The sequence below is a fragment of the Apium graveolens genome, chromosome 4 (genome assembly GCF_009905375.1).
Source record: "Apium graveolens cultivar Ventura chromosome 4, ASM990537v1, whole genome shotgun sequence".
Taxonomy (NCBI): Eukaryota; Viridiplantae; Streptophyta; class Magnoliopsida; order Apiales; family Apiaceae; genus Apium; species Apium graveolens.
The window spans coordinates 202,775,174-202,801,450 of NC_133650.1; the positions used below are offsets into that span (position 1 = coordinate 202,775,174).

The 26,277-nt window shown below is 34.5% G+C and overlaps 1 protein-coding gene across 1 annotated transcript; it reads left to right on the forward strand.

The window, feature by feature from the left end:
• Positions 1–20,909: 20,909 nt before the first annotated feature.
• LOC141720560 (protein NRT1/ PTR FAMILY 6.2-like) lies at positions 20,910–23,974 on the forward strand. Its single transcript, XM_074523042.1, has 6 exons — positions 20,910–21,039; positions 21,132–21,234; positions 21,834–22,051; positions 22,148–22,695; positions 22,868–23,202; positions 23,329–23,974. Exons 1-6 carry the CDS (start codon positions 21,037–21,039, stop codon positions 23,847–23,849), a joined length of 1,728 nt encoding a protein of 575 aa, XP_074379143.1. The 5' UTR covers positions 20,910–21,036; the 3' UTR covers positions 23,850–23,974.
• Positions 23,975–26,277: the final 2,303 nt, after the last annotated feature.

A 26,277-nucleotide genomic window follows, 5' to 3' on the forward strand; every position in this document is an offset into this window, starting at 1 on the left:
GGTAATGGATGAAACACATCAAGACACAAAAGAAAAGCAACTGTCCTTATGAGGTAAGAAGCACCGGTCCCATCTAAAGAAGGAATCGGGAAAATAAGTTCAGATCATTCAGAGTTCCCAGATTAACTCATCTCTTACCAGGAACAGAACACATCGATCCTGCCCAAAAAGCGATCAACCCTAATCCAAGTAGCCCAGAGAAAAGCAACCAAAGAATGGTAGATGTCCAGGTTCAATCCTATGTCGAGAAAAACGATGCCGCTTAAGTTCAACAACTGCTCTCTGTTAGGCCCTTAATCAACTGTAGCGGGGGAGGGGGGGTGAATACAGTTAATACAATCAATTCGACAAACCTTCAACAGAATCAACAATTTTTATATTAACAGATAAAAACTAATTACAAACGTACTCCCTCAAAAGGATGAACAAATATCCTTGAGAGCTGCTAGGTTATGCTAAAGATATAATATTGTCGCAATGCTTATATCATGAACCTAATCTGTGCTTTATATAGAGCACATCTACACAGTGTATAAGGAATCCTATTCTATTAACAACAAGGAAACCTATACAATACTTCTGAGATAAAGTCCTTCACCGCCTTGAGTTCCTATTTCCTTTTCCTTATCGAAGATTAACTGATGTGACAAATATTGATTACATCATCCGTTGGCATCATCATCCGTTGATATCATTATCCGTCGATATTGTGGCGCCTCAAAATCCGGGATCAGGATCTAGGAGGCCACGCCATCTTGAATCCTGTATAACACTTATCTCGTACCACAATATATAAATACTCACACCTTTACGACCCCACACTTATCAACACGCATACACTTATAGGTTATTGCCTTGGAAACGAACCATTCATTACTAGAGTATAAAATCCACAAGGTGATAATTATTACAATCTCAAAAGTGATTAAGTCTTACCGCGGAAGTAACCTTTAACTAAGGTTGCTCGGTCGACCAAATATCCGTTTCTTATTTATTATCTTACATAGGTCGTACTTTTAAATAAGCTGGACTAAAAATAACTGAAAACCAATCCAGCTTATTCGGTCTACTTGAGGTACAGCGGCAAACATCCTACGGAACAGCTGGCCATTTTCTACCGTTTCCTGGCTGTGAGTCTCATGATAGGCGTCTTGATTCGCTGTTGTGTTGTGTCAATTTAAAAAAACAAGTGTGAGCTATAATGCCCAGCATAATAATGTACAGTATGATAAACTCAAGTATAAGTCCATATACGATATATATGTTTATTCAAAAATAGTTTATTTCCTCGGTGATACACACATTCTTTCGAAAACAATTCTCTAGTGGATTTATCATCCTGTGAATACCTTAATAGTAAACCCATCACCGACGTTTGGGTTGCGGTATTGCATCGCAATTCTAATTGAAAGAATTTAGGACATTCACTGGAGCCACCGCATACGATGATCAGTTGTACTATGAAAATAGTAACTTTTTCTACTAGTAGAAGGACGACACCTTCGTGTAAGTCATATGTCATAGCCTATTTGTATATTCGAGGATTCAACTCAACTCAAATAAGAATGTAATAAGTAAATAGTGGATCTACCGTCAAAGAGATCTCGCAAAGTAATATCTGTCAAAGGATTCAGAAACAAGGTTCATCTACAGACTTGAGGAGTTAATTCACTGGAAGAAGTTCAAGAAGTTGATCATGCCTCAGTGATATAAATCAAGATCGTAGATTTAATCAAGTGACAGAGATCTCGTCAGAGTATCATTAATTACAAGGATTTAGTCTGAAGAAAATCAAAAGTATCAAAGTTAAGACATGAAGAAACGTCACGGAAGTTAGTCACTCATGAACCAGACAGTACATCGAGTGTCAACATTGAAGTGGTGGAATTGATTCATAATTCTCAGTGATTTTTAGAAGATATTCAGAAGATTGGTTGCTGCTCAGGGTTAGTATTAATTCTCTATTAATTAATTAAGTCATATAATTTAATTAAGAAAATAAATTATATCTGCAAAGATTAATTTATTTGATTAATTAAATTAATTGATTAATTAATTCAGAATTAATATTAAGGTTTTTCAGAATTTTTAATTGGTTAAAATCTGTTTTAATTCCAAAAAGACAACTGATTGTATTAGTATGACAATCGGTATGACAATCAATAGTCATACCGAAAGTCATGCTAATTCAGTTGATTGTCTTACCAGAATTATTATTAGATTAAAATCACTTATTAATTCAGCAAAAACAATCTGCTTGAACTACTATGACAATCGGTATGACAATTGATTGTCATACCGAAAGTCTTGCTAGTTCATTCTGATTATCTTGCTAGTTCTAAGGATAGTCCTACCGATTATCTTGCTGAGCTCAGGATTGTCTTGCCAGGTCAATTCTATTCTGTTGATTAAAAAGAAGCAGACAAGCAGCAGTTCACTACAGCTCAATCATCCAAAAACACAAAAAACAAGAACACAACAGCCGCAACAAATATTTCATTTTTCATCTGCTTATTTCAAAGATCAATTTCTAGATTGCAAAGTTAAATCCAATCAACTAGAAATCTTTATCTTGTTCTTGTGTAACAATCTAGCGGATCAAAATCCCTAGAACTTAATCTCAAATTGCGTTTAGCATTTGAATCTTTTTATTACAAAAATAGAAAAAGTTCATGTCGAATTTATTCTAGATTTGTGATAATTAATTTGAGATTAATTCCTTGTAATCGATACAGTTGTTGTAACACCTTTCAAGTTTAATAATATTTTTATTTAACTTGAATTTTGTTTCACATTTTTTATTCCGCATTTATTCGATTATTTGGTACTGTTTGTATTCAACCCCCCTTCTACAAACACATTGGGACCTAACAATTGGTATCAGAGCCTTCTGATTAACGAACAAATCAAGATCCTAGACTTTTGTGATTTTTCAACTCCTTGAATTTTTATTTATTCAAAAATTCATAATGACTTCACATAAAGTTGGAATCGTTAATATTCCACAATTTGATAAAGAGAATTATATCATGTGGAAGAAGAAGATGATATTATTTTTACAAGTTGCAAATCCCAAATATTCAAACTTGTTAAAGAAGGGTATAAAAACTCCGATGGTTATTGGACCGGAGGTAATAATAGATGGTGTGATGACTACTAAAGCTAGAACCTATCCAAAAGAGCCCGAAGATTTTACTCCTGCTGAGAAGGAAGAAGCCTCCTTGGATGCCAGCCTTCAATTAATATTAATTGATTCCCTTGATCCCTTGATGAACAGACATGTGATGAACTGTAAAAATTCTAAACACATGTGGGAAACTATTGAGGTAATTAATGAAGGCACAGAGGAAGTTAGGGAGAACAAGTTGGAAATCCTAACCTCTGAATATGAACATTTCAAATCAAATCCAGGAGAAGGAATTACTGAAGTGTTTGAGAGGTACAATGCGTTGATCAACAACCTGAACATCAATGAAAAGTATTATTCAATCAGAGAGGTCAACAAAAAGTTCCTTTTAACACTGCCAGCTCATCTTGAACATAGAATCACTGCCATTAGAGAAGCTAGAGATCTGAGTGAGATTTCTTTGGACAGGCTCTATGGAGTGTTAAAAACCTATGAGTTGGAGCAGATTCAACAGAAGGAAGTCTACGGGAAGGATAGAATGGTCAACACATCTACTGCACTTGTAGCTGAAGGTCAACAACAACAACAATCTCAACAGTTAGAAAGAATGGTACAGTTTTCCAAGGGTGAGGAAAATGAGTTAGTAGCAGAATATGATCCTCCTACTACAAATCAATCAAGTGATGATTTTTATTCCTTGGAAGAGCTGGAGCAATTGGAAGATGAATCAATGGCCCAAATTGTCAAGAGATTCTCTAATGTCAGATTCAGGAGGAATCCCAAGCTTAAGTACAAGTCCAACTACAACAAATTCCAGAAAGGTGGATCTTCATCCTCTAACACCAGCAGTGGTGGGTACAAAACAGGGATGGTTGATCGAAGCACCATTAGATGCTATAACTGCAATGAGTTGGGACACTTTGCCACAGAATGTAGGAAGCCAAAGCAAGTAAGAAAGAACTCTGAAAGGGCTTATCTGGCAAAGGGAAGAAGCTGGGATGATACTGACAGTGAAGATGAAGAAGAAGGAAATCTTGCTCTTATGGCTATTGATGGAAAAGCTTCATCGTCAAGAATAGAGGTAAAACTTTCTGATGCTGAAATGGTTTATCATCTAAGAGGTAACTTAGATTGTGCACATCGTGATAATGAACTGTTAAGTTTACAGATCACAGACCTTGAGAAAGAGGTCAATGAATTAAGACTTGTGCACATTAATCAAGACAAATTAAAAGAACAGGTATCTTTTCTAGAGAATAGAGTTGACTGTTATAGAAAACTCGAAACTATTCTCAAAGACAAGATCACCGGTCTTGAGACTAAGGTTAGAGCCTACTTCAATTCTTGTTCGAAGGCTAAAGAGTTCTATATTAAGCAAGCTGTTAATCAAATATCTGGAATAGGTTATGATTACAATGCTGCTATTGGAGAATTAGGCATAAACTCCCCTCCTCATGTCTGTGCTAAAGGGAGGGAAGTACCACATGTGCTTAAGGGTGTTGATGAACCCCTCTATAAACCATCAATTGCTGAACCATTTGATGCGACCTCTTCTGTTATTCAGGAAGAAATACGTGCTGAAGATCATGCTAATGAGAAGGTTGTTTCCAAGTCAAGTGTGTCGAAAGTTCCAGTCAAAGTTGTGAAAGCAACTGAGACTAACTCAGACACACATGAGTTGGACAACAAAAATGCCATGTCTACCATGCATAAATTGCCTGCTGTTAATCACTCTCATAAAGCATGTGGTGTTTCTAATTGTATGTCTTGTGCTTTTAATATGATGTATGCTTATTTTAATGGTAAGCATGTGTCTAATGATAAGACTACTCCTCGTCAGCATGTGAATAACAAGAAACATGATAGGTCTAAGACTGCTAGTCCTTCTAAGGCTAGAAAGGAGACATTTGTGCCTAAGCTTAAACAGAAATTTGTTAAGGCTGTTTACAAGGTCAAATGTTCAGTCATTGAGGATGTTGAGACCATTAAAATTAAAAATGTTGTTTTGCCTGACAAAGGACAATTCTACAAGTGTGCCGGGCCCAACCAAGTTTGGGTTCCGAAGAAGGTCTAATCCATCTGTAGTGCAGGGCATTAAACAGGTGTAACCGGTAGTGTGGATTCTTGACAGTGGATCATCAAGACATATGACCGGAGATAGAGCCCTGCTATCAAATGTGGTTGAGAAAGCTGGCCCCCTGGTTACCTTTGGAGATAACAGCAAAGGTTTATCTGAGGGATATGGCTGTTTGTAAGCTGGATATGTTATCAGTGAAATTTTATATATTGTGCTAGGTTATTATTAGGAAGCAGTATCTAACATATAGCACCAGTGACGAGACTTGAGAATATTACGACATATCAGGCACCTGTTGCACATTACACTTGGAATTGGACTCTAGTAAGATGTGTACAAGTGTACTCCTGGTTGGTGAGTCAAAAGAGGAAGTCAATGCACCACAGTTCATGGACTTTGCAGCTGCAGATCTATTGGACTATGCAATCTCTTCTTCACAATCTCACTTCAGGTTGGTATGAACTAGTGTACTACTCAAGCAATCGTCAAGAACATGGTATGGCACTCTAACTGAAGTTATTGTTTAATATGAACTAGTAGAGTCGTCATATTTTTAACTCTCTTATCTTTAGGCACAATCATATTGTTTTATATGTGCAGTGATATATTGTTTATGCAACATAACAATTAGTATCTAAAGTACTTGACAAGTATCGGTCAATGATATGTTGTTAACATTATGTTGCAGATATTTGTAAGCTTTTGACATGAATGAGAATTATTAGACTTTACCCTAAGTGATCAATGTTTTATCAAAAACTCATCCATATTAAAAAACAAAATCAAACTTCTTTCTACATTAGTGATTTCTTATTTCATGTAAAATCCTTTGAAATCACTATTGTACATCATTACTCTCAAAAGATTAAATGTATAATGTTCATTCATTATAAATCTTAAATACATTTTATCTCTATAGTGCCATATGTTATGTGTTACAGGTTCAGTCTCCAATGACTTTCTTTCATTGACAGTCATGAGGTTGAAAACCCACAACGTCTATCCCAGACTGTAAAGACAAACACAAAAACAGAACCAACCAACACTCTCTTACCACTAAATATAGTATGAATGAGCGTGAGGGAGATAGTGCCTTAGTGCACCACATAAGGAAGGTTATGTAGTCAACACAGTAGCTCTGTCTCCTACATAGATGAGTAGTATTTAAACCGAGACAACTGCTAGCCCCCATACATCTTCTCAAAAAGATGTAATGGCTGTCGGCCAAGGCATCCGATGTAGTGTCACCACTTCAAACATAAACAATTCTTGATGCACAAGGAAATGTTACACACACAAAGGATGAGTTGACAGAAACAAGAGTTTCGACCATTTTAAGGTCAGATTCGATTGTTCAAGGTTCGTTAATGGACCAATTGCCTTTACAGGTGTTAGGAGAGGATATTGATCCAAAAGCCATATGTCAGTGGTCAGTGTCTACCTCCCCAGGCTTAAATCCCCTGGATGCATCTGCGGATAGTGGATCTGACATAGGTGCAGATCGGCAACTTGTTGACAATGATTCAGATATTACCTGATGAGTCACAAGGAAATGTCTTCACAGACATTAGAAGGGAACATTGATCTTTATGCTAAATTCTTTGGATCATTGTTTACCTTCCCAGAATTCAAATCTGGAACCCTAAAAGGGAAACTAGCAACTTGTAAATTATGACTCAGATTCATCTGACGAGTTTAACAAGGATGGGGATTTGTGAACTCCCATTGCACCACCTGTGACCTCCTTAAGGATGACTAAGGTGATTTTCCTTGCAGGTATAGCTGATTTTTGGAGCTATGAGAGGAGTGATACACTTGTGAGAATGAGTGTAAACACGAGTGGAGAGAAGAGTAAAACACATGTGAGGTACACTAAATAGAATCACACACTCACAGTGAGGAAGAAAGATAAACTACTTGTTATTTCTTTTCCAACCAAGTGAAATATGAGAACTCCTTCAGACGACGGCATACATTCCTTCTTTAAGGGGGAGATAAAAGCTTAAGTAATAGTTTGGAGGATTCCTCAACTAAGGGGGAGAAATAGCAGGGAGGAAGAAAAAGATCCTACATGTACACTACACCACACCATTGTTGTTTGTAACTACGGATCCTATTGTACGGGAGAGGTGGTAAACACAAGGTGATTTTCTATTAAGGGGAGAAGCTGTTAGGGGAGAACCATTGGTTTTTATCTGCGGATCCTATTGTACGGGAGAGGTGGTAAACGAAGGTGATCTTCTTTAATCAGTTGATTCTCATAGGGGGAGAAGCAAGACAGATATACGCTTCTCAACAGGAAATGTGGTTGTACATGTGAAGATGGAACTACTTGAAGATATGGAACCACACTTATCAACACGCATACACTTATAGGTTATTGTCTTGGAAACGAACCATTCATTACTAGAGTATAAAATCCACAAGGTGATAATTATTACAATCTCAAAAGTGATTAAGTCTTACCGCGGAAGTAACCTTTAACTAAGGTTGCTCGGTCGACCAAATATCCGTTTCTTATTTATTATCTTACATAGGTCGTACTTTTAAATAAGCTGGACTAAAAATAACTGAAAACCAATCCAGCTTATTCGGTCTACTTGAGGTACAGCGGCAAACATCCTACGGAACAGCTGGCCATTTTCTACCATTTCCTGGCTGTGAGTCTCATGATAGGCGTCTTGATTCGCTGTTGTGTTGTGTCAATTTAAAAAAACAAGTGTGAGCTATAATGCCCAGCATAATAATGTACAGTATGATAAACTCAAGTATAAGTCCATATACGATATATATGTTTATTCAAAAATAGTTTATTTCCTCGGTGATACACACATTCTTTCGAAAACAATTCTCTAGTGGATTTATCATCCTGTGAATACCTTAATAGTAAACCCATCACCGACGTTTGGGTTGCGGTATTGCATCGCAATTCTAATTGAAAGAATTTAGGACATTCACTGGAGCCACCGCATACGATGATCAGTTGTACTATGAAAATAGTAACTTTTTCTACTAGTAGAAGGACGACACCTTCGTGTAAGTCATATGTCATAGCCTATTTGTATATTCGAGGATTCAACTCAACTCAAATAAGAATGTAATAAGTAAATAGTGGATCTACCGTCAAAGAGATCTCGCAAAGTAATATCTGTCAAAGGATTCAGAAACAAGGTTCATCTACAGACTTGAGGAGTTAATTCACTGGAAGAAGTTCAAGAAGTTGATCATGCCTCAGTGATATAAATCAAGATCGTAGATTTAATCAAGTGACAGAGATCTCGTCAGAGTATCATTAATTACAAGGATTTAGTCTGAAGAAAATCAAAAGTATCAAAGTTAAGACATGAAGAAACGTCACGGAAGTTAGTCACTCATGAACCAGACAGTACATCGAGTGTCAACATTGAAGTGGTGGAATTGATTCATAATTCTCAGTGATTTTTAGAAGATATTCAGAAGATTGGTTGCTGCTCAGGGTTAGTATTAATTCTCTATTAATTAATTAAGTCATATAATTTAATTAAGAAAATAAATTATATCTGCAAAGATTAATTTATTTGATTAATTAAATTAATTGATTAATTAATTCAGAATTAATATTAAGGTTTTTCAGAATTTTTAATTGGTTAAAATCTGTTTTAATTCCAAAAAGACAACTGATTGTATTAGTATGACAATCGGTATGACAATCAATAGTCATACCGAAAGTCATGCTAATTCAGTTGATTGTCTTACCAGAATTATTATTAGATTAAAATCACTTATTAATTCAGCAAAAACAATCTGCTTGAACTACTATGACAATCGGTATGACAATTGATTGTCATACCGAAAGTCTTGCTAGTTCATTCTGATTATCTTGCTAGTTCTAAGGATAGTCCTACCGATTATCTTGCTGAGCTCAGGATTGTCTTGCCAGGTCAATTCTATTCTGTTGATTAAAAAGAAGCAGACAAGCAGCAGTTCACTACAGCTCAATCATCCAAAAACACAAAAAACAAGAACACAGCAGCCGCAACAAATATTTCATTTTTCATCTGCTTATTTCAAAGATCAATTTCTAGATTGCAAAGTTAAATCCAATCAACTAGAAATCTTTATCTTGTTCTTGTGTAACAATCTAGCGGATCAAAATCCCTAGAACTTAATCTCAAATTGCGTTTAACATTTGAATCTTTTTATTACAAAAATAGAAAAAGTTCATGTCGAATTTATTCTAGATTTGTGATAATTAATTTGAGATTAATTCCTTGTAATCGATACAGTTGTTGTAACACCTTTCAAGTTTAATAATATTTTTATTTAACTTGAATTTTGTTTCACATTTTTTATTCCGCATTTATTCGATTATTTGGTACTGTTTGTATTCAACCCCCCTTCTACAAACACATTGGGACCTAACACTTCGTATCCCGGTTATCACCCTTTCCGCATTCGGGCTACATGTCCCATTTTGGGTATACACATACTTCACAAGTTTCTGAGTACACAAAGTACCTTCGCCTGCGGTGCCTTTGGTAGTCTCCCTAGTACACATAGTACTAGAGTCTACCCATCCAAGTCCTTAAAAGAATCCTATCATATCTCGAGAACTCGAACCACATCGAAGTTCCCTAAGGGTTTTTCTTGTTGATAGAAACAACTTATCTTATCAGTATATATATATATGTACTTCCGAGAAATTTCAGAGCAAGTACAAAGGATGTGAGTTGACCGTTGTCAACAGATAATTAAATGAGGGAGAGTTTCTTTTGAAACTATATTCAAAATATTTAAAAAATGTCGAGATAATATTATTCGACGGTCTGAAATTATTCGAATGATTTTCTAAAATTAAGAAGTATTTTAAATCAGGTTTTATAATTTTTAAATCATATTAAATCATTTAATAAATAATTAATAATTAAATAATAATTATTAAATAATTAAACCTCAAATAATTATATTTTAAAAGAATATTTGAAATAATATTTCTCAACTAATTTATGTTTAGATAATTAAAGTAATCTTTAATAATATAATTAATCGAGTTTAAATGAATAATCGTTGGAGAATACTTCTCCTATATTAAATGAATAACCGAAATAATATTCGTTGTTCAATTAATTAAATATACTTGAGGGAATACGATCTTTGAAAATTGTTTTAAATAAATTTGTGGTATTTAATACTTCGCAAGTGGACATCGAGTCCCTTGGAATAAAATAAGTGCGGACTTTAATCGTCCAAAACATCTCCGGAATGTCTCCCGGGTTTTCGTTTTAAAACTCCGACCGACTTTCGGTCTTATAATCATACATCACACTCATGAAGGGTTTCGAGCACATAAACACAACAGAAACAATAATTAAAAATATAAAAAATCAGAATTTTCGAAACCCACCGCAGGATCCATACGAAAAACAAATATTTAATTCGTAGACCAGATTGTTTACCTTAAGAAGTTTTACCAATTGGTTGACTAATGGAGATCCAAAACTTGTTCAATCACCACGCATCCCGCTCTCGCGATCTACGCTTTATCGATATCCACACGAATGTTTGAACTCAAGGATTGAATGTGTACTAGCACAAACTCGTTTCTTCTTGCTCTCTCCATCTTCTCCCTTGGTGGTTAGGGTTTTAGTAAAAGTCTTGCTTACAAAATCAGCCACACAAGAGATATTATATACAGAGTATAATAAGAATTATAACTCTTAACTAATTAGGAGTTATTATTAATTTGAAATTTCTATTTGTATAATAATTAAGTCACACTTAATTATTTAACAAACGAATTTCATAATTAATATTAGTTAATTCGAATATCAATATTTATCTATCTAATTAAGTCATACTTAATTAATATTATAAATAATTCGAATTAATTTAATATAATTTAAATCCAATTTAAATTAAATAATCCTTCAAGCATTCTTAGTGTGTGACCTTATAGGTTATTATTACGTTGACAACGAATTTTAAATCAAATTTAAAATCATAAACAATGAGCGGCATCTAGTAATACATCATTGCTACCCAAGTAATAATAATTGAATCGGTGATCGATTAAATCTTTCGTGAATAATGTACAATGTAATATAATCCCTTTAACCAAATATTATAGATTAAACTAGAGGCATGTAATGTGTCATCCTCATTAATGTTTAATCCAGGTTTCCTTGATCAATGAGTAGACTATCATATCAAATCAACATTTGAGCGTGACCACGCATTTCATAGTCTAGCTCACACAAGAGGCCAATAATATCACTCCTAAAATAGGAGGGTTAAATTCCATCTAGATTATTCATATTTCTCATACGATTCATAATATACCCAATGTCCACTTTTATCATTACCCGGTCAAGGATAACTTTTAATGGAATCAATGTATATTAATTCTCGTATAGAAATATAATGACTTCAGGTCTAAGGACCATTACATAATTATCACTGTGAGAATTACTTATGACACAACAGACATGTAGAATATCACATTGGGTCTATCCAGCACCATGTACATATACATCTGCCTGTATTTTTAACTTTAGTATCACTATACCTATGATCAATGAGATGTGATCATCAGTCAACAAATACACCAGTCTGAATGCATTATTATTGTCCCTTAATAATAATACTCGACTAGGGACCTTTAGGAATATTGATACTATTCATTTCTAAATCACGTACTTAGAGATATAAAATTGCATATCATATTCCAATGACATTTATTAATCTAACATTTATGTCGCAGTAAATTTAGAATTAATAAATTATAAAGAGAATAATCGATAGAACATAAACATTAATAATCCTAATGTCTTAAACTAAAATATCATAGTGTTGTCTCTAGGGCACAAATACTAACAATTAGTCCAGCAGGTCAGAGACCTAGCTAGTCTCTAAGTTCCGGAACAGGTTTGTGGGATGGCAGTTGGAACCGTCTAGTGTTGATATCCTGATCAGGTGTCTTTACATATCCGTTACGTATCTGATTTGGCTTTGCGATTTCCGTGACAGAATAAGTGATTGATACAGTTGAATAATAAATGTGAACAACATGCTAAAATTGGACTCTGGTACTTGCACATCACACAACAACGTATATTTTTATTAAGAGCATGCTATTCAGTTTTCTTTATTTACTGTCACTCGAAATGATTTACAAATTGCGGATTTCATGTTGATTTATAGTTCAGTTCCTATAACTGTTTACTTTACCGTTTTTATCTTGATATTCATATGTTGGTGCTACTGAGCGATTATGCTCACCCTTGCAACCTGTTATATATATATCGCAGATGCCTAGAAGACCAGTTAGACCTTGGCGGAATCGTGTCTCAGCCCCTTCAGGACCCGACTCCTCAGAGGTAGTTAGTATCACTACACCATAAATGGTCTATCGCAACGTCCTAGATATGAATGTTGCTAGATTATATTACCTTAACTATACTAGTTTTAGCCTACTGGAACACTGTGATTTTGGTGTTACCTTAGCCGTAAACTTGGTGTTTCCTCAGATAAAAAGTGTTCAGCTTTGTAACATGCATAAACAATGTTACCTTAGATTATTCACAAACAAATACAATTTTTTACACAAAAAGAAAAATTAAATATGATTTGAATTTAGAAATTTCTAATTTGTATGAAAGTAAATAATTCATTTATCTAAAAAGTAAGAGTTTTGAACCTAAGTGAATTTATAGTTTGAAATAATGGAAATAAGATTATGTATGGTCTGATGAGTTGCTAAATAAGTTAGTGTGTCGGATTTTTTGAATAAATAGTTTGTAATAATGAATAACTTGAATCATACTTGAACCTGGATCAGATCTTGGTATGGGGTCGTGATAGTTTAATAATAATAATAATTTTGTAGTCTATATTGTGGTTTGTTGTGTTTAATGACGTCAACTCTTGACCCCGGAGTTGAGGCCGTCACACTAAAGATACAACTTTCTTTCTCTATAGTTCTGTATCAAAGTGTAATGCTTAATAATTAAACACTTGCGACTCTTGGTTTATATATCACCAAGATACATGTAAAATAAGACAAAATATAAAACATATCAGCTAGGTCCAATCACATGCTTTTCTCTATCCAATGCAATCTAGTTAGATACAACATCTTTGAACGTCCCTGTTTTGCATGAAAATGGAAATGCTTCATTTTCTTTTAACACCTGCAATCAGGCTGCCACATTTCTTTTGTATACAATCAACCCATGTGACTGTCAAGTCCCTTTCAACTGCTATTTTGGTTGATCATCCGTTGAAGTTTTATGGGAGTTACCCGTTGAGACTTCATCTGTCATCCATTGAAACTTGACTGGCTCATTCGTTGAAACTTGACTAGCTTAGTTGTTGAAGCTTTGTAGATTAGCAATTGAAGTTGTTTCCATAACATTTGATAATCTTTTATTTATACAAAATTACAAGGCATTTTATATTTATAATTAACCCTCCTATTTTATATATCTTGCTAGTAGTCAACTTGACTTAGAAATAACTAAAACTCACAAATCCCCCAGCTATTCTAGTATACAGAATGTGTTACTAACTTATTTATATAAGCTACTCTTTCAAACGGATAAATATTGTGATCATCCATTGAAAGCTAAAAATATTTAAATTGTGTACTTGGAGTGTTTTGGTAAGTTATCATCAAAGCCTACAACATATTCCTAACAGGTTGTACATGATTTATAATTTTATTGGGCCAACCCAAGCCAGCCGAACCCGTGGTCAAATTAGTAAATACACAATTACACATTTATATGTTATACCTTTATAAAAGCTAACAAGAAGTATATATGCTTCAACTCTTTCTTGTTTTAAGTTGCAGCAAAGTTAATATCTTGAACTTATATTAATTTCATCTAAAGCAATCTCCTGCGGATTTTCTCACTTATAACATTCACATCCTGCCTCTTTTTAAAATTAACTTGTCTACATGCCGATTATTAAACATATTTCATGCAAACTAGTTGACACCTTATGCGCGCATTAGATACTTGATCAAATTCTCATTAATACTTGATCTATTTCCTGAGATTTTATATGAAGAGAGCAATATAAATATTCTCTTATTTGACAGCATGTACAAATCATGAAAAATATATACAAGTAACTAACAGAGACAATGATTCCTCAGTAGTACATAATATACATTGTGGTTCATTCTTGTAAAGTACATCATGTTTTTTTTTCAAATTTACTAATCCGTACAAACAACCCAAACCAACCCAACCCCATGTACAATGGATTGGGTTGGATTGATTGTTTGATTGCTCGGAGGATGCACATAACATATTATGAATTGTGTATTTTCTCACTTATAACATTCACATCCTGCCTCTTTTTAAAATTAACTTGTCTACATGCCGATTATTAAACATATTACATGCAAACTAGTTGATACCTTATGCGCGCATTAGATACTTGATCAAATTCTCATTAATACTTGATCTATTTCCGGAGATTTTATATGAAGAGAGCAATATAAACATTCTCTTATTTGACATCATGTACAAATCATGAAAAATATATACAAGTAACTAACAGAGACAATGATTCCTCAGTAGTACATAATATACATTGTGGTTCATTCTTGTAAAGTACATCATATTTTTTTTCAAATTTACTAATCCATACAAACAACCCAAACCAACCCAACCCGATGTACAATGGATTGGGTTGGATTGATTGTTTGATTGCTCGGAGGATGCACATAGCATATTATGAATTAATTTTAATAGGTTGGGTTCGAAAATTATCAAACCATTTTTAATGGGTTGGGTTGATATAATGCTTTACACCGGGCCGACTCGACCAGTGTACACCCCTACTTATTAGTCGTGATGTTATATTTGATTAAGAAAATATATGGGATTGGAACAATTTGTAAGAAGATTGTAACTTTTATCCATTTTTTGAAGAAGAATATGATAAACAAAAATATGGGCAACATATTAGTCATCTCACATCACTATAAACAACAAATGATAGACAAGTAACTTGCTCATCTTAATCAAGTAATAGTGATGATACGCTGCAGAGGCATTATAAAAGGCTACAACATATATATAATGAAACGAAAGAAGTTCTGCAATTTCTGACTTAACTCTTTTTTTGCCTTCTAAAGGAAGTCGAACAAACAAGTTTTAAAGAAACCATCCAAGATGAAAATGGAAAAACAATAATGTTTAAAGAGATTGAGTCTATCAAGAAGAATGACACATGTGAGTTATCAAAATTTTCAAAATGAGAAATGGCTATTGAATTGAATGGGTGTATAAGGTGAAGAAAATGGCTAATGCATGATTGAAAAATACAACGCGAGATTTGTGACCAAATGCTACAATCAAAGACATTGAGTGAATTATGACAAGATTTTTTCACTAATTCCAAGGACGAAGATTATTAGGCGAATCATCTCTTTACAGTACAAATGGATGAAAATTCATCAAATGGATGTAAAATTCACTATCTTAAATGATGTTCTTGAAAAAGCAGTGTCTGCAGAGCAACCATCGGGATACGCCGTCAAAGGACAAGAAGAAAAAGTGTTGACATTGAAAAAGGCCCTATATGACTTGAAACAAGTACCGAGGGCTTTAAATAATAGTCTTGAAAAATATTTCCAAGCTCAATGATTTACAAGTGTTCTCAGAAACATGTTGTACATGGTATGATTATTAAAAATGGAGAGTTTATTCTTGCATGCTTATATATGGATGTTAATATTTACGGGCAATAGTCCAAGACTATTATTTTAGTACTGTAAATTCATCAAATGTATGTAAAGCTCACTATCTTGAATGGCGTTCTTAAAGAAACAGTGTCTGCAGAGCAACCATCGGGATATGCCGTCAAAGGACAAGAAGGAAAAGTGTTGACATTGAAGAATGCCCTATACGACTTGAAACAAGTACCGAGGGCTTAAAGTAATAGTCTTGAAAAATATTTCCAAGCTCAAGGATTTACAAGTGTTCTTAGAAACATGCTTTATATGGTATGATTACTAAAAATGGAGAGTTTATTTTAGCATGCTTTAATATGGATGTTAATATTTACGGGCCATGGTCCAAGCATGTTTGATAATTTTTAAATAAAATCCGATAAGAATGTTTGAAATGATATATGTTGGATTAGTGTCATACTATCTTGGCATGTAAATAAAATAAATGAAGGATGGAATACTAATCCCTCAAGAAATCTATACAAGAGATATTTCACAGAAATTCAAGATGGAAAATTGTTAAACTGTTAGCAACCACTCGAATGTGGAACAAAACACTTATTTCAAAGGTCTTGTATGAAGTTTAAGATATTTGACATGCACGAGGCCTGGCATACCTTTTAGCGTTGGACTTGTTAGTCAATCATATAATCTCCAACAACCCCGCTTGAATTTGCTTGATTAGATTAATAGGAAAGAGGGGAGTCAAAAGAATTTTTCATCATCTTAAAGATATGATTAACTATGAATAATTTTATCATCCTTCTAATGAGTTCAAGATTGTTGTTTATTGTGATAGTGATTTGGTTTGTGCCTAAACTGTTTGACAACATTAAAAAGAAGAATTACTGCCCATATTGACATTCATGATCGAAAGAGTATTACCGGATATTTTAATTTATGGGCGACAACTTCCAAGAATTATGAAGCAATCGGTTACCTACAGATTCGTAACAAGTGCCTTTATGATTTTGATTAGAGATGCACGGGGAGGAAGCAAATATACAACGAGAAACTCAAATTATTTTGCATGTGTATACTACCTTTGTATATTGAGGCCTTTGGTTTCTCAAGACTTCCCATGGCAGAGAACTACGTGGTCAATCGGAATATTCAGCTCAAGAGTATGAGATTCAGTTTCAGGATGTTAAGTTTGAAGATGAGCTGAATGAGGATGACTATGTTGTTGATCTTTTCGATATGTTGGCCTATTACCGTTTGAATGCATGTGTCTCATGTTTTAGTTTAGTTTCTTAATAGAATGCTAGGTCTAAGTCTCGATTGTGCTTTGGTTTTGTTGTTGTAGTTTGTGTTCATAGGTCTGTACCATCCCTTCTAATATAAATGAAGGGTTTTTGTAACATCACACATCGATAAAAATTAGAGTATTTGGGACATTAATAAATACAAGTCAACAACTAACGTTCATAGGTCTGTACCATCCCAAATCGTTAGCTTTTTCGGACTGATCTGTGGTGGGTTGTTAGGTTCGACATACATTTGGTTATGAGTTTGGATGTTATAAATGATATTAGGGCTCTCTCCGGCCGAAAAAGGCACTGCCCGAATTTCGTATGTGTTTTTGTGGGCTCAACAGGACGTCTGCCTAATAAGAGCGGGTGTTTGTAACATCGCACGTTAATAAGAATAAGTGTATTTGGGACATTTATAAATACAGATCAACAACTAATGTGTATTAAATAGTTAGTTTTTTGACTAACATGTGGTGTGTTGTTGGATCCGATATGTAATTGGTTATGGATTTGGATGTTATTATTTTTATATTGACGAAAGGTCTTAAAAAACATCGTTTTCATTGAGTTCAAAGAATTGTTACCTTATAAACTTGTAAAACGGAATAAGTGATGACAAGACCTTGTTTTTATCAAGATGTATGGTCAAGGAAAGTTTCGGAGGAGTTCAATTTGCAACAAAACAAAATGAGTCAGGTTGATAAGAAGTGTCAAGTTGGCAATTATTTTAACGAAAAATCTGGTGTTTCATGAACGGGAAAGAAGGGGAGTTGAAGTCCCAAGATCAAATTAGTGACATATTTACGAAGTCTCTAAAGTGATGCCTTGGACAAATTCTGAAGTAATTGTAATTTCTATATATAACATATTGAAATTGATGTAGATTATGTAATCTCTTGACTATCTAGTGAGTTTGTTGGAGTCAGAGGAGTCATTTAGTGTTTAACGAAGTGTGCAAATCTGAGTAAGAGTCTTGTATAAAATCTTGTACCAAATCATTTGTTTACCAGTCCTTTCAAGCAACATTGTTGAGTACAAAATTAATACTTCTTCTATATATTGAGTTGTGCGAGAGATCCTCTCTTCCAACACTTGATGTCTTTCTGTTGGTACACTTCACAAATTTTACCAAATTAAGATATGAATGAGATTCAGCTGCAAACGGGTTGTGGTTGCAGTAAATGAAATTTGTTTCCGGGTTACAATATTGTTCCAGTAATTTGTTATCGTCCTTGCACTACCAAAGTCGTCCTGTGAATATAAGGATGAAGTTTGTACCATACAATCAAATGGATATGTTTGATTTGGTTTTAATTTGTAGCAAACTAAATCATGGAGACGTGTCAATAGATATTTACACAGACTAAAGAATAACTAAGATTATATATGACAGAAATGATCAGCTCTTAAGTTTAGGGAGATGAATGTATAAACATTATCGTAAGATTGTATTTCTCAAGTGGGGTGGTATATACCAACACGAGAGGCCTTCCTTTTGATATGTTTGTTTGATGAGACCTGTTATAATCACTACATTCCAAGTTTCTGCGGAACGTAACTGTCCCTCATATACTTCTCAGATTTGTGATTACCATCCTTATTCTCTACATCGTGATCACTTGTTATCCAAGGTTTTAGAGGGCAATTAACAATTTTACTTTACTGACTAGATTCATTTTTTTTTGAAAATATCGGAATTCTCAAGATTCGACCTTAAGGTAAAAAGAATTCTGATATATTTCATTGTAGTTCATTTAAAACCTCGAAAGACCAGAAGTACTTTATACATATACCATCCTTATAAGCATTGTTTGTCGCAAAAAAAAAAGAAAAATGAATGCATCTGTATCTTGAAGGCATTTTGTTTTAAGATAGATGTAATATTCTCATATAAGGGTTGTTTAAGTATAGGATAGAGCCGTAGAGGGAGGTGAGAATCGAATTACAGCTAGACCTTTGCCGTAGTTCGGGAAAAAGAAATTTTATGATTCTGGTAAATAAACCCTTTTAAGGGAAACAGATACGAATAATGTGGTAGAATAAAGTTGCTGACATGCATGTAGAATTAAAGACGATTAGCTGAAGATTAGGAAATAGTAATTATAGTTTAGAGAGCATAACTTTAGTTTTTAGCTTATGATCAACGGAACACGCATACACATTGGTACTATTATGATCATGATATCATTACTATCAATGTTGTTTTCCAAAAAAATTAAGATCCAAATTCCTTCTCTTATTTCGAAATTCAGTGGGGGTTAATTCAACTCACTCCTGATACATTGACTACGCCTATATAATTAGGAAATGGAATTTATGATATGATTGCCTTCATATAATAGTGATAGTGGAAAAGAATCACAAGGCCATTAGGGGTTACATTCATTCTTCACTGCAGTAGGGACAATTCTTCACGTTCTGTGTTGGTATTAATGCTTCATGGAACTATAAATGTTGCCGACTGCATTATTCATCTTTCGTGCTATACATGGCTATAATTGTATCTTGCAAAGAGCGGATGAGCTTGATCACACTATCAATTAAGAGCATCCAAGTGATTAACACATAACAATACGAATTGTCAAATCTCCACTCATTAGATTCCGTGTGTATATAAATTACGGGCTCCTCCAGTAATGAAGAATTTGAAGAAATCAGAATATAACCCCACAAAATTGACCTGCATTACAGCTATCAACAGTACCAGGTCGTAGGTTAATCACACCATGTTTTCAGGGGATAAAGCATCAAGTGATCTACTACAAGTTTAAAGTTTATTAGAGCATATTTAAGCTAATGACTTTGAATCATGTTATGCACAGAGAATATCATTTAGAATTGCAGTAGATGTCATAAGTATGATTAGAGAATACTGGGCCTGCAGTTCTAAGATTTTCTAACGTAGAACTACAGAGCAACGCGGCAAAGTTGAAATTAAAATACACTAAATTACAAGTGAACTCCTGCAACGCTAATATGTTATACCTCGAAAACCTTTTAACTGGGGGTAGCCATATTTTCTTAAAAATATATATGGGGGATTACCAAAACAATACAAGTGATCTAGAGGAGTATAATGATAAATTTGACTGATATGTGTCTGGATATGTTTTTGGCCTATACTAACACTTATTCGATGAATCTGTCATTGGGACTACACCATGGATTCTTACTCAACTGAGACATAACTGTCTATTTCCAGTAACACTAATTTGATGAATCTGTCATGGGACTACAACACGGACTCTTACTTAACTGAGACATAACTGTCTATTCTATTTCCAGTATATGCTTTCTCTTTGATAATATCGAATTCATCATGAATGCTTAAAATGTGCTCTGATGAATTTTACTAAACTATTATGCTGTATTATATGTTTCTATGCAGACAGGAGGAAGAGAGAAATAGTTGAAGGGTGTTTCCTGTGGGGCTGCAGAAGCACTAGGATTAAAAGAACACCGTGTACTACTGCTTCACTGCCTCCCAAATCAATTTGCACCATACAAGAGATGTCAAAGGAGCTAATGTTCATAAAGTATTGTCAATTATACCTTTCACTTCACAAATTGACATCACCTTATCTCGTTGTTACCTTAAATCCATAAAGAGATAATGGCTTAAGAAAATAATTAAAATGGAACAAAATTGGACTCCAACTTTCAGCGCACAGTGCAATAGGCCCGGTCTCTTCCATCTGTTCCATATAACCGCTAGTGGAGTCACTGTGCGTTACAAATGATTGCCTATATAAGGGCACACCTTGCAAGGTATGCAAGTATAAGTTGGAAGTTAGAGGAAAACAATATCATTAGCTTCTGAGTATTTTCTTAGCTTATCAAAGCTGTTTTTTAAATGGTTAGTATGTAGCTTACTTTTACAAACTTCAGATGCAATATTTATTATTACTTATTAACTTAGATATATCACTTGTTTACAATATTTCTTAGGAGGAGAAGATGAGCTTGAAAGTTTCTGATGCCGTTGATTACAAGGGATTCCCTGCTGACAAGTCTAAAACTGGTGGTTGGGTGCCTGCTGCTCTTATTCTAGGTTTGTCTGTTTGCTTTGCTGAGATGCTGATATTCACAAGCTTCCCCAGCTCACAACATCTCAAGCCAAATCCAAAGCCAAAAAGGCTGTTATATTTTGCATGCCATATATATTCAGAAGTCTTCTATCATAAATAGGCTACTATGTTGTTTACAAAATTTTCTAAAACTTAACACTACTAAAGTGCTGACTGAATCTTCTAGTGGCCATAGCCACATACAAAACCTAGACGATGTCATAGACAAAATCCTTCATCTTACCATACGTAAACAAGTTGTTGCAAAATATCTCGACTGATACATTTATATACCATAGCTTTTAGTAAAGGAATATTAGTGGGGTCCCAATTTAAAACTCACTATGTTTGTTTGTTGATCATGGTATTCATTCTTCGTTCATGACTATCATGGCAGATGATCTACTACATGAGCTATTCATTTGAACTGTGAAGATTATTCCTTTCGACACCCTTGTCACTGCAATTAATTTGTTAGCAAAATGTTATTGTTCACTTTAGCAGAAGGAGAATAGCATTCCCTTTTTGCTAACCTCTGTTGCTTGCTGTTTACCGAAGTATTTTTAATTTACTTACTGTACAGGAATCGAGATATGCGAGAGGCTTTCGACCATGGGGATAGCTGTAAACCTTGTGACATACCTAGGTGGGATTCTGCACATTCCAAGTGCTGCTTCGGCCAATATTGTTACAGATTTTATGGGCACATCTTTCCTCTTGTGTATGCTCGGAGGCTTCTTAGCAGACTCTTTCCTAGGCAGATACAAGACGATTGCCATCTTTGCTTCGATTCAAACTATTGTGAGTCTGTCATTAGCAGTCCTATTCCTCATATAGTCAAATCTCACTACCACATACGATCCAAGTCTCATTACACCTTTTTCTTTAATGTTCAAGGGCACTGCAACATTAGCAATGTCCACCAAACTGCCACAGCTGCGTCCACCGGCATGCCACTCTGTTGACATGAGCAATTGCAAACAGGCTAGTGGGTCTCAAATGGGAATCCTATACTTGGCTTTATATCTAGTTGCACTAGGGACTGGTGGCTTGAAGTCCAGTGTTTCGGGATTTGGAACTGATCAATTTGATGAAAAAGATGAGAAGGAGAAGACACAAATGGCCTATTTCTTTAACAGGTTTTTCTTCTTTGTTAGCATGGGAACTTTCATGGCAGTTACTGTGCTTGTTTACATACAAGATCAAGTGGATCGAAGCTTGGGGTATGGAGTTTGTTCCGTGTCAATGCTGGTAGCAATTCTAATATTCTTATCGGGGACTAGAAGATACAGGTATAAGAAAAGTGTTGGAAGCCCCATAGTTAGCATTTTGCAGGTAGTTGTAGCTGCTATAAAGAAGAAAAAAATGGAACTTCCGTGCAATGATGTGTCTCTGTATGAGGATTCTCCAGAAGCTTTGAGGATTCATCACACGGATCAGTTCCGGTAAGTTCTATCTTCCGAATCACAAGCTCGTAATGAAAAATAAAAAAAATAAAAGACCAACACACATGAAGATATAATAACATAAGACTGGTATTGCTGTTTCATTTGTGTCAAAAAAAATTGGGAGTATAAACAGCTTTTAATTAATTAATAGCTTCTTTTAAACATATAGTTGCTTGGACAAGGCAGCGATTATCGCAGAAGGAGATTTTGTTATCGATTCAATTCCAAATCCTTGGAAGCTATGCACAGTGACAAGAGTGGAAGAAGTAAAAATGATGGCAAGATTGTTGCCAATTTGGGCGACAACTATTATTTTCTGGACTGTTTATGCTCAGATGATCACCTTTTCAGTTCAACAAGCAATGACCATGGATAGGTATGTAGGCACTTTCAAGATACCAGCAGGCTCTCTCACTGTCTTTTTTGTGGCTGCAATTTTGATTACCCTTGCAGTTTATGACCGCTTTGTCATGCCACTTTGGAAGAAATGGAAAGGAAAACCAGGTACAGATCATAACACTTAGTATTAAGGGCAACCATAATTTTACTCTGACTAGTCGAAACTATGCATGCAGTACTTGATTCAATATGAGATATAATTAACAAGGAGTAGCTTTACTTTGAACACAGGTTTTACCAATTTACAAAGAATTTCCATAGGCCTCGCGCTGTCAGTTATAGGAATGGGAGTAGCCTCACTAGTAGAGATGAAAAGGTTATCAGTAGCAAAACACGAAGGACGTGCAACCTCAACTCTACCAATAAGTGTGTTTTGGCTGATCCCACAATTTTTCTTAATAGGAGCTGGGGAAGCCTTCATATACACTGGCCAGCTTGATTTCTTCATAACTCAGTCACCGAAAGGAATGAAAACAATGAGCACTGGCCTCTTTCTCACAACACTGGCACTTGGTTTTTTCCTCAGTAGTTTTCTGGTGTCAGTTGTGAAGAAAGTCACAGGTAACAACCACGGAAACGGATGGCTGGCAGACAATATAAATGTGGGAAGGCTGGATTTGTTCTACGGGCTAGTGGCCATGCTTAGCCTTATAAACTTTTTCCTTAATCTTATATGTGCCAAGTGGTTCAAGGCACATAAAACTGCTAAACCTGCTGCACTAGATGACATAGAGGTCAATGGAAAATGTTAGCAAGTAGTAGTAGTAAATTAAGAATGTTAATGCTTTTTTGTTGCTGGTTTTGTTGAAAGAGGCTTGGATCATGTATTATCGTTCTGTTCCGTTCTTCATAAAGTGGAAAGGTTGTCATATACTCATATCCATCTTGTCAAATATACTTTTAAGAATATGCTATGTTCCGTAACTCTTACGGCCACCTTTTCGATTTATATCTGCAACTTAGCTGTGAACGTTGGAGAAACATGCTCTCACGTTTTTAAATTGAATTTAACCAATGAAAGCTTAGCAAAAAATAAATAAATTAACCAAAGTAACAAGTACAATGATGTTGACAATGGTAGGATGGTTATGTAAAATACTCATTATCATGTTTAATATAATTTCAATACGGATGACAATCCAAACCAAAATCTTGGGAACTACTGATAAGATAGATCTACTAGTGAGTTACTCTCAAGTCTCAATCCATGCACTAGTAGCTTCTTTCTTGATCGGTGGTATTAGGTCCATATTTAGCATCATTTTTCGTATTTTTATTAATAAATATATTATTTTGTTTTATTTTGTATGAAAATTAATAAAATTAGAATTTTAATCGGAAAAATGTGAAAAAAGGAAGGAGGTGGACTATTCTTGAAGTCGGAGGAATTGCAAGATAAATAAAATATTTGTTCAAGAAGAAAAAACAATACAGTTAGAATCATACTTGTAATCAAAAGCCCAGATATTTTATAATTGTTAAGATTTATACTTATATAATTTTACTCGGCTTTTTAATAATTCTAGCAATTTATTTCTCAGCATTTACTTTGTTTTCCCCGACATTGTTTTGGTTCTCTTCGTTAGCATCATAGAGCAACTTTTTTTTTACGAAAAAAGGGAAAAATTCATTAAAACACTGAACCCCAGCCGGGACAAGGGTGGTGGCCTTATATGTCACTTTTGTGTAAATAGTGGTCCAAATTGTCATATCTAAAAATTAAGACTCTATCTGTCACTTCATAACTGAAGTCCGTCTAGCGTTTTGATATAATTTTTTTGAAGTAAAACGGGATTTCGTGAACTGTTAAACTTACAGGAAAAGCACCGTTATGCGTTTTTGAAGTAAAACGTGGGATTGTAAATCGTTTTGTTTTTTTTAAAAAAAATTATTAACACGTTAAACAGAACTTAATACACCGTTATGCCGATGATTTTAGTAAAATAAAAGAAAAAAACATAAATGGATCATTTAAGCTAAAACGGGGGTTAATAAACCGTTTGACTGTTTTTTTAAAAGTTAAACGCGGTATAAAAAATCGTTTACCGGGTAAATGCTGATGAATATTAAAATAATGTAAACAAAATAAACGACAGATTTAAAAACATTTTTTTTAAGTAATTAAGAAAGTAAAACGGGGGTTCAAGAAACGTTTTTGAAGAAACTTTTAGAAACAAAACGGAAGACGATGTGCCGTTTTATGCAAAACGCCATTTAAAGAACCGTTTTACCAGATGAAGTTCAGTAGCTTCTGTTCTTTTCACCACCTACTGGATTTTTTTTTAATTTTTTACTAAAATACATCAAAACACTATAAAATTTTTGTTATTTCATGGAATTAAAGCATACAATTAAATTGACAATAACAAAACACACGAATACATTAAAATGATCAATAAAAATCTCCAAATTCAATACATTTTTTAGGCAACATTATTACTAAACAAATCACTAAAACAACTCATTTTTCCCCTCGGGTGCTTGAAAATCCATCGCATTTTGATATCTTATCGACTTCCTTCTTCCTTTCTTTTTCTCAACATCTTTGTCATGGATCACGTTTGGAAAGTTAATACCCGTCGGCCAACGATAATCTCCTTTGCTTGGAATGGGTTCGAAAACACCATTGTAAACCATCGATACATTCTCTAACCTATATATTTTTTCAACCAACGATTCATGACTCAATTTCAAATGCGCGAAACATGCTATAACATGAGAACAAGGAATACGATACGTTTGCCATTTCCCACAAGAATACAAGTACTCGGGAATCCTAACGGTATGTTTATTCCCCCCTTTTGGTCAACTTTCCTAGTGACTACTTCAAACAACAAAAAATTTCGATCATAAACTTTAACACTATGACCCCTAGCACGCACAATGGACCGACTCAACCTCTTGCTTGCATTATTAGTAAACAATTGACCTTTAGATAATTCGGTTGCAATTTCCAAACGTCTTTCATCAAAATACTCAACCGTCTTCAAAAAAAGTGCTCTAACCAATGAACTAATCGGGAGCTTTCTAGCATCAAGGATCGCGTTGTTCCAACTTTCTGCATGGTTGGTGGTCATCATGCCAAAACGTTTCCCTCCATCATTGCTAAAGACCATTTACTTAATGGTTTATCCTCAAACCATTCTGACGTCCTAGGCTCCTCAATCAACAATTGTTCCC